The sequence below is a fragment of the Pararge aegeria genome, chromosome 20, assembly GCF_905163445.1.
Source record: "Pararge aegeria chromosome 20, ilParAegt1.1, whole genome shotgun sequence".
Lineage (NCBI taxonomy): Eukaryota > Metazoa > Arthropoda > Insecta > Lepidoptera > Nymphalidae > Pararge > Pararge aegeria.
Window position 1 is genome coordinate 1,091,063 of NC_053199.1, and position 13,935 is coordinate 1,104,997.

Below are 13,935 nucleotides of genomic sequence, written 5' to 3' on the forward strand. Positions count from 1 at the left end.
ATTTTGAAAAAAAAAGATATTAAAAAAGTAATTACTGTAAATATTTACTGTATTTACCTAAATCTTTATTTTCCCATGTCTTCTTGGCATCGAGAAGCGCGTTGTAAATTTCTTTTGATGGTTCAGTACCCGAAAATACATAATAACGTGCGCGGACTCTTTTAAAGAATTCGACGGCAGAATAGTATGAATTTCCATGATGAGGAACATATGTTAAATCCATATATATTGGGGCAGGAGCTTTTTTCTTACTAGGTGATTCAGAAGCTCGTTTTACTTCTTTACTCTTTTCTTGATTAAGCTTATTTTTATTAGCTACCGTTACATTTCCTAATTGCTTTTTAGGTGTACTTTTACCATCGTTTTGATTAGGTGGTGGTAATATAGGGCTTGGTAAGCCTAATGGCTTTCCCCAAGATTCGATTGGATCTTGAAGAGGGCTGCATAATTCTGAGCGTTCCGACTTTTCTGATTTAGATTCTTTTTTACTCGTACAAGAGCTTGCCTGAGGATATTTTTTTGATTCTACTTTAACATCCTGAAGCATTAAAGAACTTTCTTCTTTTTTCGATTCTTGGCGTCTAGCATCGGTTTCTTGATCAAATTTATATTTGCCTGTAACACTCGATATTACTTGAGACCCACTGACCCTTTTATGCTCTTCAATTGCTTTTTCAAAGTGTTCATCTGCTTCTTTTAAAAATGATGCATCAGACATTGTTTTCTTTTCATCTTTTGTTGACTCAGGTTTCATTTTATCTTGTGTCAAAATATCACCGGTCATTTTTGTTAGTGGCTTTTCTGTAAGTAGAAATACTTCAGTCCCCTCCGGAGAATGTGTAGAATATGTATAGGAATCATCATCGGGCAGTTGTCCATAAACTGAGGTTGACATTGGGTCAAGCACCGATTTGCCTGATAAAATTTCATGACTTGATTCCCGATGTGATGGCAACTTTGTATCTAATTCAAGACTCAAATTGGATCTAGGTGAATGCGCTATTTGAGACTTCGTACTACTTGGACTGGCTTGTCCATCATCATCACTATAATACACCCCACTACTTTCTGTACCCCAAATGTGCGTAGCAGCTCGTGATTCTCTTGAACTTATATCAGACGGTGGTGTCGATATGCCGGGATGATCTAAATCATCGCTGGCTGCAGACGAACTTCTGAAATCACCAGTTTTGGAAGAGAGCTTGGAAAAAGATTTTTCGCTTTCACCCGTATCTATTATCTCTTCAAATTCTTCTCTAATTTCAGAAATAGTAGTTTTAGTGGATTTCGTTGTTTTCGTTACACCATCGCTACCCTTGCTCACCGTTGTAGTTTCCACAGTTACTTTAATTTTTTCAGGACTTATTACTTCCTTTGTTGTAACTACTGTAATTGTTTGTGTTATTTCACTGTCACCATCTTTAATTACTTTAGTAAATGTATCAGTTTCAGTAGTTATTTCTCCAACAGGAGATCGTTTTTTCCCTACACTATCAGATTGTGATTCAACTTTCTTTTCTAAATCTAACTGATTGATTGCTCGTTTTTCATCTTTTTTATCTTTTGCAGAATCACACCGCAGTAATGATTGTTTTTCAATTTCTTCCAATTCTTCTGGAGACCAATCATCCAACCCCGTACCTTGTGGAAGATAAGTAACTTGTGTACTTATATCATTGTTTATCTGTGTAGTACCATCTTCATTTGCATTTTCTGTTACGGTTTCTGTGACGGTTTTCACAGCGATTTGATTATTATCATTGTTTATCATTTCTTCTTTATTGATATAGGTTGTAATTGTTTGATTTATCTTTTTGGAATCATCTGTAAATATAACCTTTGTCATCTTATCAACTGATGATTTAACTTTACCAGTGGGTTTAAGTCCTAAAAGAGCTGCTTGCAAATCACTGTCATAAGTTTTCTGTGATTCTGAAATAGTAATTTTTATATCTTTCGTAGTTTCTATTACGCCATGTGGATACTCATCGTCTGTTATTGTTTCTATTGTAGTTCTGGTACGTTCAATATCTTTATCAGAACTTGCTAGAATTTCTCTTTTAGTTTTTGTCGTAATTGTGCGTTTTATTTCTAAATTTCCTTTTTGTACTATTTCATTTTTAATAACAGAATCCTCAGAGGTATCTTCGACTATTTCACTTTCCCCAATATATGATTCTGAAACTTCGGTAACTTCATCTTGAATGGAAGGAGATTTAAGCAAAAAATCACCAATAGAAACTTTTTCACTTTTCTTTGTAATAACTGACCCATCAGGGTATTCATCTTCAATAGTTGTTTTGATGGTTGTTTTAACTTTCCTAGATCTTATTTTTGTATTTTCATATTCTTCTTTAATAGTGCTAACCGTTTTCTTCCTTTTAATTGGTACACCATCTTCGATAAGTTCATCCATCTCAGTACTTGTTTGAATATTTGGCTCCCCGATTTGTGTGAACCCTATTAGATTTTCATCAAATAAATCGTCATTATAATCAGTGACAGCAACTTTAATGTCTTTTGTTACCTCGGTGATTCCATTTGGCAGTTTAGTTTCAGTTACAGTTTCAGTTGTTGTTTTCACTATTTTCTTGTCTTTTTGTTTCGTAGCTAATACTTCTTTTGTAGTCATTATGTTAATTATTTGATTGACTTTATTGCCATCCCTTATAACAGTCTTCTGTTGATTATCAACATCTACAATTTTATCAATTAATATAGAAAATTCCACAAGTTCTTCGGGTTGCCTTGAACCTTTCTCATCGATATCATCAATTGATTGTCTTTTCTCTACACTGATACGTGAGGAACCATCTGGATATTTATCTGTTGTAGTAATAGTAGTTAAAGTTTGTATTTTTTTTACCGTGCCATGGTCATCTGCATATTTTGTTTTTACTATTTTCGTAATAATGGTCCTATTTATGACTAGTTCCTCATGTTTTATCTCTTTAACATCGCTTGTTTCACTTTCTTCAGGATCACCGAATATAACAAGTTCTTTTAGCACTTCTGCAATGTGGCTGCAATCTTCTTCAGGGTGAAGTTTTGGTTTCTCGGAAACCATTTCTTCGTGTTTTTGTTCTACTGAGCCGGTGTTTAAAACTTCATCACTGGTAGAAATTTTTTCACTAGTCTTTGTGATAACGGATCCATCGGGATGCTCATCTTCTACTACGGTTTTCGTTGTTATTTTAATTCGTTTTAAATTTTTAAGATCATTACGATATTCTTGTTTAGTGACAGTTACAATAGTTTTTCTTCGAATAGTAATACCATTTTCTGTGACAGTTTCTATTTCTTCATTAATCTCAACTTTTGGCTCTTCTGAAGGTTCAAATCCTTCAGGTAAATCTTCCTTTATGTTAGGACCGTAATCCGAAATCGTCACCTTAGACTCCTTAGTGACTTCAGTCCTTCCGTCGGGAAATGTTGATTCAGTGGTGGTTTTAGTTTTCGTTTTTACTTTTTTCTTGGATCGCTCTTTATTGGCTAGTAATTCAGTAATTACTTTTGTTATAATTACTTGATGAACGTTTTTTCCATCAATAATAATATTCTTTTCTTGTTTATAAACGTCAACAGTCTGGTCCTCTAGAATTGTATAATCAGTAAGTGTTGTTGTTTCAATTACATCAGTATCATCTACATCTGTTAAATTTGTGCTACAATCAATATTAGTACGAGATGAGCCATCTGGAAATTCATCTGTAGTAGTAACAGTAGTTACAGTTTTAATTTTTTGTACTTTCCCATTACTATCGGCGTAATGTGTCTTAATAGTTTTGGTGAGAATTGTTCTCTTAACAATGATGCCATCTATAATAATTTCTTCTGATTTAGATGAAAAACTTTTTTCAGGATTTCCATACAAGAGAAATTCACACAAGATTTTTTCGAGATCACTATCACCAGAATCAACCAGCACTTCTTCTGTTTTGACTTCTACATTTTTTTGAACATCTTGAAACCCATCTGGCCGCTCTTTTGCTGTGTTTGTTTCTATTGTTGTTTTTATAATTTTTTTATCTTCATCAACACGAATAGTTTCTGTTTTGGTGATTGTAGTAATAGTTTCAACAATATCAATATTATTATCTTTAATTATTCGTTTACTAACATCAGTGTTAATAGTTGTATCTTCAATATTATCATCAGAATCATCAGAATCTACAAAATAATCTCCTTGCAAAGCGTGGTTCATCTTTGCAATATCTTTAAATGACATGTAATCTATACGAGTAATTGTTTCATCTTCATCTTTTAACTGCGAGCTAGAATCAATTTTCTCGTCGCTGTCGAGGTACAACTTATCTAATTTGCTGTCTTTTGCATATACATCCATTAACGAGGTAGATTTAAGACTAGAAGAGCATTCTGAAAGAAGGGTTTGAGTATCTTTGGTAGTAGTTGTAGAGCCATCTGTACTTTTACTCAAAGTCGTTGTTTCAATAGTAGTTTTAACATTTTGTGGTGTTCCATCTTCCCTAGAAATAACTTCTTTTGTAGTGACTGTAGTTATTGTTTGCGTTACTACATTTTCACCCTCTTTAATTATTTTTGTCACAGTATCGGTTTCAGTTTTAATTTTTCCTACTGTTTCCAACAAAGATGAGTGATCAGTGGTTTCATCTTTTTCGTAGTCAGACTTTGTTGACTTGGGAACTTTTTCAGTAGACGTTGATATTTTTTGGGTCAGTACGTCATCTCCAACGTGTACAACTTTTGTAATAGTTTCTTCGGTACCATCGGTTTTGTCATACGTAACTTCACTTTGAACTCCGTCACTCATTTTAATATCTTGGAAATTACTGGGTATTTTAGGTAATGGACTGACAGGAACTGTAGGAGGAGTAGATACTCTTTCGATGTCAAGGCATACTATAGAAGCCTCCACACTTTCTGTTTTTATTCCCTGTTGTACCATATCTTCACTAAAAGCTTTTTGAATTGAAGACATCAATTGTTTTGCATTATCTGTTGGCAAATGTGAGCTAACAGCTGGAATTAACTCGTCATTCTCATTCAAAATACTATGTACTCCTGAATCAGAAGCTTCTGATACTATAATATCATCTTTAGATAACTCAAAATCAATGGCTGTAGTAGTCGAAGGGAAACTTGAATCAAAAGCTTTGGAATCAATTTTGGTAGAGCCAATTTCATCATATTTTTTTACTGTTTTTACTAATTCCTTTTCACTCTTCTCGCTTCTTTCAAATGAATATTTTTCTTCTAAGCTTGTTTCTTTTGAAATATCCTCTGAGCTACTATGATCTATTGTTTTTGATACATTTTTGTCTTCAGCATAGTACCCTTCTGATAAAGACGTAATATTTTTAACTAAATCGCATTTGGATATCGAATCTGTAGTTTTCTTCAAATCACTTACATTTTGAGATGTAAGAGTTCTTTCCTCGTGTAACATTTGTTCTGTATCCATGACTGATTTGGTCTGAGTGGATGTTCTTAAGTTTCTGTTAATTTCATCGTGAGTTTCTTTGTGTGATGGCAGATGTTGGGAACCACCCATTTTATTTAAATCATGGAATCGATCTGGTTCATCGCGTTTTTCTATAGGTTTAATAATATTCATATCTCGACTTTGGCAAATTTCAGTTTCACGGTGACTTATTTTAATTGCGGAATCTCCGGATGAATAATGTCCATTTAATTGAGCTGATTCTTTTTCATTGATATATTTTTCTTGATATTTCTCTACTTCCTTTGTAGACACTTTCTGTTCGTTAAGTTTTTCGAGCAAAACTTTTGTATGGAAAAATTCATCGACGACTGAAATTTCTTCATTTGTATTAATACGTACATTACCGTCAGGGTATTCATCTTCAGTGGTCGTAGTAACCGTTACTTTTACCCGTTTGACTTCCTTTGATTGATTATAACAACATTTTGTTACTTTCTTTACAATGCACTTTCTTTTTACTGGGATACCATTTTCTGTTATCGAAATTGTATCTATTTTGGTCTCCTCAACTGGATCATCGAATAACTCAAAACCTTCAAACTCATTTTCTTCTTTTTCAGATCTCTTTTCTAAATTATCTAGACCATGAATTTTATCATCTTGTGATTTCTCTAAAAATGTGGATGCTTCCGTCAAAACCACCTCTTTAGAGGATAATTTTTCGGGTAAAAGAACATCCTTTGATGGACTTGGTGATTTTGTCTCCTTTTCAGGTGTCGCTTCTTTCTCTGATTCTTTTTCAGGACTAAGAAACTCTTTCGGTGGACTTCGTTCCTTTCCCAATTGTTTGTCCTTCTTCGGTGACACTTTTTCAGAACGAAGTGCCTCTTTCGGTGGACTTGGTTCTGTTTCCAAAGGTTTTTCAGCTTCATGCAATTTGCTAGAGTCCTTGACTGGGGTAGGTGCTTTTGCCTCCTTTTCAGGTGTCGCTTCTTTCTCTGATTCTTTCTCAGGACTAGGAATCTCTTTTGGTGGACTTGTTTCCTTTCCTAATGGTTCTTCAGCAATAGGCAGATTTTCTTTTTCCATGATTGGACTAGGTAATTTTGTCTCCTTTTCAGGTGTCGCTTCTTTCTCTAATTCTTTTTCGGGACTAAGAACCTCTTTTGGTGGTCTTGGTTCCTTTTCCAATGGTTCTTCAGCAACAGGCAGTTTTTCTTTATCAGTGATTGGACTAGGTGATTTTGTCTCCTTTTCAGGTGATATTTTTTCAGAACTAAGTACCTCTTGCGGTGGACTTGGTTCCATTACCAATTGTTCTTTAGCAACAGGCAGTTTTTCTTTATCAGTGATTGGACTAGGTGATTTTGTCTCCTTTTCCGGGGACACTTTTTCAGAACTAAGTGCCTCTTTGGGGGGACTTGGTTCCTTTACCAATGGTTTTTCAGCTTCATGCAATTTGCTAACGTCTTTGACTGGGGTAGGTGCTTTTGCCTCCTTTTCAGGTGTCGCTTCTTTCTCTGATTCTTTCTCAGGACTAAGAACCTCTTTTGCTGCACTTGTTTCCTTGCCCAATGGTTCTTCAGCAACAGGCAGTTTTTCTTTATCAGTGATTGAACTAGGTGATTTTGTCTCCTTTTCAGGTGTCGCTTCTTCCTCTGATTCTTTTTCGGGACTAAGAACCTCTTTTGGTGGACTTGGTTCCTTTTCCAATGGTTCTTCAGCATTAGGCAGTTTTTCTTTATCAGTGATTGGACTAGGTGATTTTGTCTCCTTTTCAGGTGATATTTTTTCAGAACTAAGTACCTCTTGCGGTGGACTTGGTTCCATTACCAATTGTTCTTTAGCAACAGGCAGTTTTTCTTTATCAGTGATTGGACTAGGTGATTTTGTCTCCTTTTCCGGTGACACTTTTTCAGAACTAAGTGCCTCTTTTGGTGGCCTTGGCTCCTTTTCCAATGGTTTTTCAGCTTCATGCAATTTGCTTACGTCCTTGACTGGGGTAGGTGCTTTTGCCTCCTTTTCAAATGTCGCTTCTTTCTCTGATTCTTTCTCAGGACTAAGAACCTCTTTTGCTGCACTTGTTTCCTTGCCCAATGGTTCTTCAGCAACAGGCAGTTTTTCTTTATCAGTGATTGAACTAGGTGATTTTGTCTCCTTTTCAGGTGTCGCTTCTTCCTCTGATTCTTTTTCGGGACTAAGAACCTCTTTTGGTGGACTTGGTTCCTTTTCCAATGGTTCTTCAGCATTAGGCAGTTTTTCTTTATCAGTGATTGGACTAGGTGATTTTGTCTCCTTTTCAGGTGATATTTTTTCAGAACTAAGTACCTCTTGCGGTGGACTTGGTTCCATTACCAATTGTTCTTTAGCAACAGGCAGTTTTTCTTTATCAGTGATTGGACTAGGTGATTTTGTCTCCTTTTCCGGGGACACTTTTTCAGAACGAAGTGCCTCTTTCGGTGGACTTGGTTCCTTTTCCAAAGGTTTTTCAGCTTCATGCAATTTGCTAGAGTCCTTGACTGGGGTAGGTGCTATTGCCTCCTTTTCAGGTGTCGCTTCTTTCTCTGATTCTTTCTCAGGACTAGGAATCTCTTTTGGTGGACTTGTTTCCTTTCCTAATGGTTCTTCAGCAATAGGCAGATTTTCTTTTTCCATGATTGGACTAGGTAATTTTGTCTCCTTTTCAGGTGTCGCTTCTTTCTCTAATTCTTTTTCGGGACTAAGAACCTCTTTTGGTGGACTTGGTTCCATTACCAATTGTTCTTTAGCAACAGGCAGTTTTTCTTTATCAGTGATTGGACTAGGTGATTTTGTCTCCTTTTCCGGTGACACTTTTTCAGAACTAAGTGCCTCTTTTGGTGGCCTTGGCTCCTTTTCCAATGGTTTTTCAGCTTCATGCAATTTGCTAACGTCTTTGACTGGGGTAGGTGCTTTTGCCTCCTTTTCAGGTGTCGCTTCTTTCTCTGATTCTTTCTCAGGACTAAGAACCTCTTTTGCTGCACTTGTTTCCTTGCCCAATGGTTCTTCAGCAACAGGCAGTTTTTCTTTATCAGTGATTGAACTAGGTGATTTTGTCTCCTTTTCAGGTGTCGCTTCTTCCTCTGATTCTTTTTCGGGACTAAGAACCTCTTTTGGTGGACTTGGTTCCTTTTCCAATGGTTCTTCAGCATTAGGCAGTTTTTCTTTATCAGTGATTGGACTAGGTGATTTTGTCTCCTTTTCAGGTGATATTTTTTCAGAACTAAGTACTACTTGCGGTGGACTTGGTTCCATTACCAATTGTTCTTTAGCAACAGGCAGTTTTTCTTTATCAGTGATTGGACTAGGTGATTTTGTCTCCTTTTCCGGTGACACTTTTTCATAACTAAGTGCCTCTTTGGGTGGACTTGGTTCCTTTTCCAATGGTTTTTCAGCTTCATGCAATTTGCTTACGTCCTTGACTGGGGTAGGTGCTTTTGCCTCCTTTTCATATGTCGCTTCTTTCTCTGATTCTTTCTCAGGACTAAGAACCTCTTTTGCTGCACTTGTTTTCTTGCCCAATGGTTCTTCAGCAACAGGCAGTTTTTCTTTATCAGTGATTGAACTAGGTGATTTTGTCTCCTTTTCAGGTGACACTTTTTCAGAACTAAGTACCTCTTGCGGTGGACTTAATTCCATTACCAATTGTTCTTTAGCTTCATGCAATTTGCTTACGTCCTTGACTGGGGTAGGTGCTTTTGCCTCCTTTTCAGATGTCGCTTCTTTCTCTGATTCTTTCTCAGGATTAGGAACCTCTTTTGGTGGACTTGTTTCCTTTCCTAATGGTTCTTCAGCAATAGGCAGATTTTCTTTTTCCATGATTGGACTAGGTAATTTTGTCTCCTTTTCAGGTGTCGCTTCTTCCTCTGATTCTTTTTCGGGACTAAGAACCTCTTTTGGTGGACTTGGTTCCTTTTCCAATGGTTCTTCAGCATTAGGCAGTTTTTCTTTATCAGTGATTGGACTAGGTGATTTTGTCTCCTTTTCAGGTGATGTTTTTTCAGAACTAAGTACCTCTTGCGGTGGACTTAATTCCATTACCAATTGTTCTTTAGCAACAGGCAGTTTTTCTTTATCAGTGATTGGACTAGGTGATATTGTCTCCTTTTCCGGGGACACTTTTTCATAACTAAGTGCCTCTTTGGGTGGACTTGGTTCCTTTTCCAATGGTTTTTCAGCTTCATGCAATTTGCTAACGTCCTTGACTGGGGTAGGTGCTTTTGCCTCCTTTTCAGGTGTCGCTTCTTTCTCTGATTCTTTCTCAGGACTAAGAACCTCTTTTAGTGGACTTGTTTCCTTGCCCAATGGTTCTTCAGCAACAGGCAGTTTTTCTTTTTCCATGATTGGACTAGGTGATTTTTTCTCCTTTTCCGGTGACACTTTTTCAGAACTAAGTACCTCTTGCGGTGGACTTAATTCCATTACCAATTGTTCTTTAGCAACAGGCAGTTTTTCTTTATCAGTGATTGGACTAGGTGATATTGTCTCCTTTTCCGGGGACACTTTTTCAGAACTAAGTGCCTCTGTGGGTGGACTTGGTTCCTTTTCCAATGGTATTTCAGCTTCATGCAATTTGCTAACGTCCTTGTCTGGGGTAGGTGCTTTTGCCTCCTTTTCAGGTGTCGTTTCTTTCTCTGATTCCTTCTCAGGACTAAGAACCTCCTTTGGTAGACTTGGTTCCTTTTCCAATGGTTCTTCAGCAACAGGCAGTTTTTCTTTTTCCATGATTGGACTAAGTGATTTTTTCTCCTTTTCCGGTGACACTTTTTCAGAACTAAGTACCTCTTTCGGTGGACTTGGTTCCTTTTCCAATGGTTTTTCAGCTTCATGCAACTTGCTAACGTCCTTGTCTGGGGTAGGTGCTTTTGCCTCCTTTTTAGGTGTAGGTGTCGCTTCTCGCTCTGATTCTTTCTCAGGACTAAGAACCTCCTTAGGTGGAGTTGGTTCCTTGCCCAATGGTTCTTCAGAACCACGCAGTTTTTCTTTTTCCGTGATAGGACTAGGTGATTTTGTCTCCTTTTCAGGTGACACTTTTTCAGAACTTAGTACTTCTTTCGGTGGACTTGATTCCTTTTTCAATGTTTTCGGAGATTCATGCAATTTGCCAACGTCCTTGATTAAGGTAGGTTCTTTTGCCTCCTTTTCAGGTGTTGCTTCTCGCTCTGATTCTTTCTTTGGACTAGGAACCTCCTTTGGTGGACTTGGTTCCTTGCCCAAAGGTTCTTCATTAACAGACAGATTTTCTTTTTCCGTGATTGGACTAGGTGATTTTTTTTCCTTTTCCGGTGACCCTTTTTTAGAACTAAGTACCTCTTGCGGTGGACTTGGTTCCTTTTCCAATGGTTTTTCAGCTTCGTGCAATTTGCCAACGGCCTTGACTGGGGTAGGTTCTTTTGCCTCCCTTTCAGGTGTCGCTTCTCGCTGTGATTCTTTCTTAGGACTAAGAACCTCATTTGGTGGACTTGGTTCCTTGCCTAATGGTTCTTCAGCACCAGACAGATTTTCTATTTCCGTGATTGGACTAGGTGATTTTGTCTCCTTTACAGGTGACACTTTTTCAGAACTAAGTACCTCTTTCGGTGGACTTGGTACTTTTTCCAATGGTTCTTCAGCAAGAGGCAGTTTTTCTTTTTCAGTGATTGGACTAGGTGTTTTTGTCTCATTTTCTGGTGACACTTTTTCAGAACTAAGTACGTCTTGCGGTGGACTTGGTTCCTTTTCCAATGCTTTTTCGGTTTCTTGCAATTCGCCAACATCCTTGACTGGGGTAGGTTCTTTTGCCTTCTTTTCAGGTGTCACTTCTCGCTCTGATTCTTTCTCAGGACTAAGAACCTCCTTAGGTGGAGTTGGTTTCTTGCCCAATGGTTCTTCAGAACCACGCAGTTTTTCTTTTTCCGTGATAGGACTAGGTGATTTTGTCTCCTTTTCAGGTGACACTTTTTCAGAACTAAGTACCTCTTTCGGTGGACTTGATTCCTTTTTCAATGTTTTCAGAGATTCATGCAATTTGCCAACGTCCTTGATTAAGGTAGGTTCTTTTGCCTCCTTTTCAGGTGTTGCTTCTCGCTCTGATTCTTTCTTTGGACTAGGAACCTCCTTTGGTGGACTTGGTTCCTTGCCCAAAGGTTCTTCAGCAACAGACAGATTTTCTTTTTCCGTTAATGGACTAGGTGATTTTGTCTCCTTTCCCGGTGACTCTTTTTCAGAACTAAGTACCTCTTTCGGTGGACTTGGTTCCATTTCCAATGGTTTTTCAGCTTCATGCAATTTGCCAACGGCCTTGACTGGGGTAGGTTCTTTTGCCTCCTTTTCAGGTGTCGCTTCTCGCTCGTATTCTTTCTTAGGACTAAGAACCTCATTTGGTGGACTTGATTCCTTGCCTAATGGTTCTTCAGCACCAGACAGATTTTCTATTTCCGTGATTGGACTAGGTGATTTTGTCTCCTTTTCAGGTGACACTTTTTCAGAACTAAGTACCTCTTTCGGTGGACTTGGTACCTTTTCTAATGCTTTTTCGGTTTCATGCAATTCGCCAACGTCCTTGACTGGGGTAGGTTCTTTTGCCTCCTTTTCAGGTGTCGCTTCTCGCTCTGATTCTTTCTCAGGACTAAGAACCTCCTTAGGTGGAGTTGGTTCCTTGCCCAATGGTTCTTCAGAACCACGCAGTTTTTCTTTTTCCGTGATAGGACTAGGTGATTTGGTCTCCTTTTCAGGTGACACTTTTTCAGAACTTAGTACCTCTTTCGGTGGACTTGATTCCTTTTTCAATGTTTTCAGAGATTCATGCAATTTGCCAACGTCCTTGATTAATGTAGGTTCTTTTGCCTCCTTTTCAGGTGTTGCTTCTCGCTCTGATTCTTTCTTTGGACTAGGAACCTCCTTTGGTGGACTTGGTTCCTTGCCCAAAGGTTCTTCAGCAACAGACAGATTTTCTTTTTCCGTGATTGGACTAGGTGATTTTGTCTCCTTTCCCGGTGACTCTTTTTCAGAACTAAGTACCTCTTTCGGTGGACTTGGTTCCATTTCCAATGGTTTTTCAGCTTCATGCAATTCGCCAACGTCCTTGTCTGGGGTAGGTGCTTTTGCCTCCTTTTTAGGTGTCGCTTCTCGCTCTGATTCTTTCTCAGGACTAAGAACCTCTTTTGGTGGACTTGGTTCCTTTTCCAATGGTTCTTCAGCATTAGGCAGTTTTTCTTTATCAGTGATTGGACTAGGTGATTTTGTCTCCTTTTCAGGTGATATTTTTTCAGAACTAAGTACTACTTGCGGTGGACTTGGTTCCATTACCAATTGTTCTTTAGCAACAGGCAGTTTTTCTTTTTCAGTGATTGGACTAGGTGATTTTGTCTCCTTTTCCGGGGACACTTTTTCAGAACTAAGTGCCTCTTTGGGTGGACTTGGTTCCTTTACCAACGGTTTTTCAGCTTCATGCAATTTGCTAACGTCCTTGTCTGGGGTAGGTGCTTTTGCCTCCTTTTCCGGGGACACTTTTTCAGATCTAAGTACCTCTTTCTGTGAACTTGGTTCCTTTTCCAATGTTTTCGGAGATTCATGCAATTTGCCAACGTCCTTGACTGAGGTAGGTTCTTTTGCCTCCTTTTCAGGTGTTACTTCTCGCTCTGATTCTTTCTTAGGCCCAGGAACCTCCTTTGGTGGACTTGGTTCCTTGCCCAATGGTTCTTCAGCAACAGGCAGTTTTTCTTTTTCCAATATTGGACTAGGTGATTTTTTCTCATTTTCCGGTGACCCTTTTTTAGAACTAAGTGCCTCTTTGGGTGGACTTGGTTCCTTTTCCAATGGTTTTTCAGCTTCATGCAATTTGCTAACGTCCTTGTCTGGGGTAGGTGCTTTTGCCTCCTTTTCAGGTGTCGTTTTTTTCTCTGATTCTTTCTCAGGACTAAGAAGCTCTTTTGGTGGACTTATTTCTTTGCCCAATGGTGCTTCAGCAACAGGCAGTTTTTCTTTTTCCATGATTGGACTAGGTGATTTGGTTTCATTTTCAGGTGATACTTTTTCAGAACTAACGACTTCTTTCGGTAGACTTTGTTCCTTTTCCAATGGTTCTTCAGCAAGAGGCAGTTTTTCTTTTTCAGTGATTGGACTAGGTGATTTTGTCTCCTTTTCCGGTGACACTTTTTCAGAACTAAGTACGTCTTTCGGTGGACTTGGTTTCTTTTCGAATGCTTTTTCGGTTTCATGCAATTCGCCAACGTCCTTGACTGGGGTAGTTTCTTTTGCCTCCTTTTTAGGTGTCGCTTCTCGCTCTGATTCTTTCTCAGGACCAAGAACCTCCTTAGGTGGACTTGGTTCCTTGCCCAAAGGTTCTTCAGCAACAGACAGATTTTCTTTTTCCGTGATTGGACGAGGTGATTTTGTCTCCTTTCCTGGTGACTCTTTTTCAGAACTAAGTACCTCTTTCGGTGGACTTGGTTCCATTTCCAATGGTTTTTCAGCAAGAGGCAGTTTTTCTTTTTCAGTGATTGGACTAGGTG

General features: G+C 38.3%; 1 protein-coding gene across 1 annotated transcript in view; it reads right to left on the bottom strand.

Annotated features, from left to right (window-relative positions):
- Window positions 1-13,935, bottom strand: part of LOC120632854 (microtubule-associated protein futsch-like) — a 181,623-nt gene that overhangs the window by 5,260 nt on the left and 162,428 nt on the right. Inside the window, exon 9 of the mRNA XM_039902891.1 lies at window positions 58-13,855. Within this exon, the coding sequence (XP_039758825.1) occupies window positions 58-13,855 (13,798 nt within the window). The remainder of the gene's footprint in view (window positions 1-57; window positions 13,856-13,935) is intronic.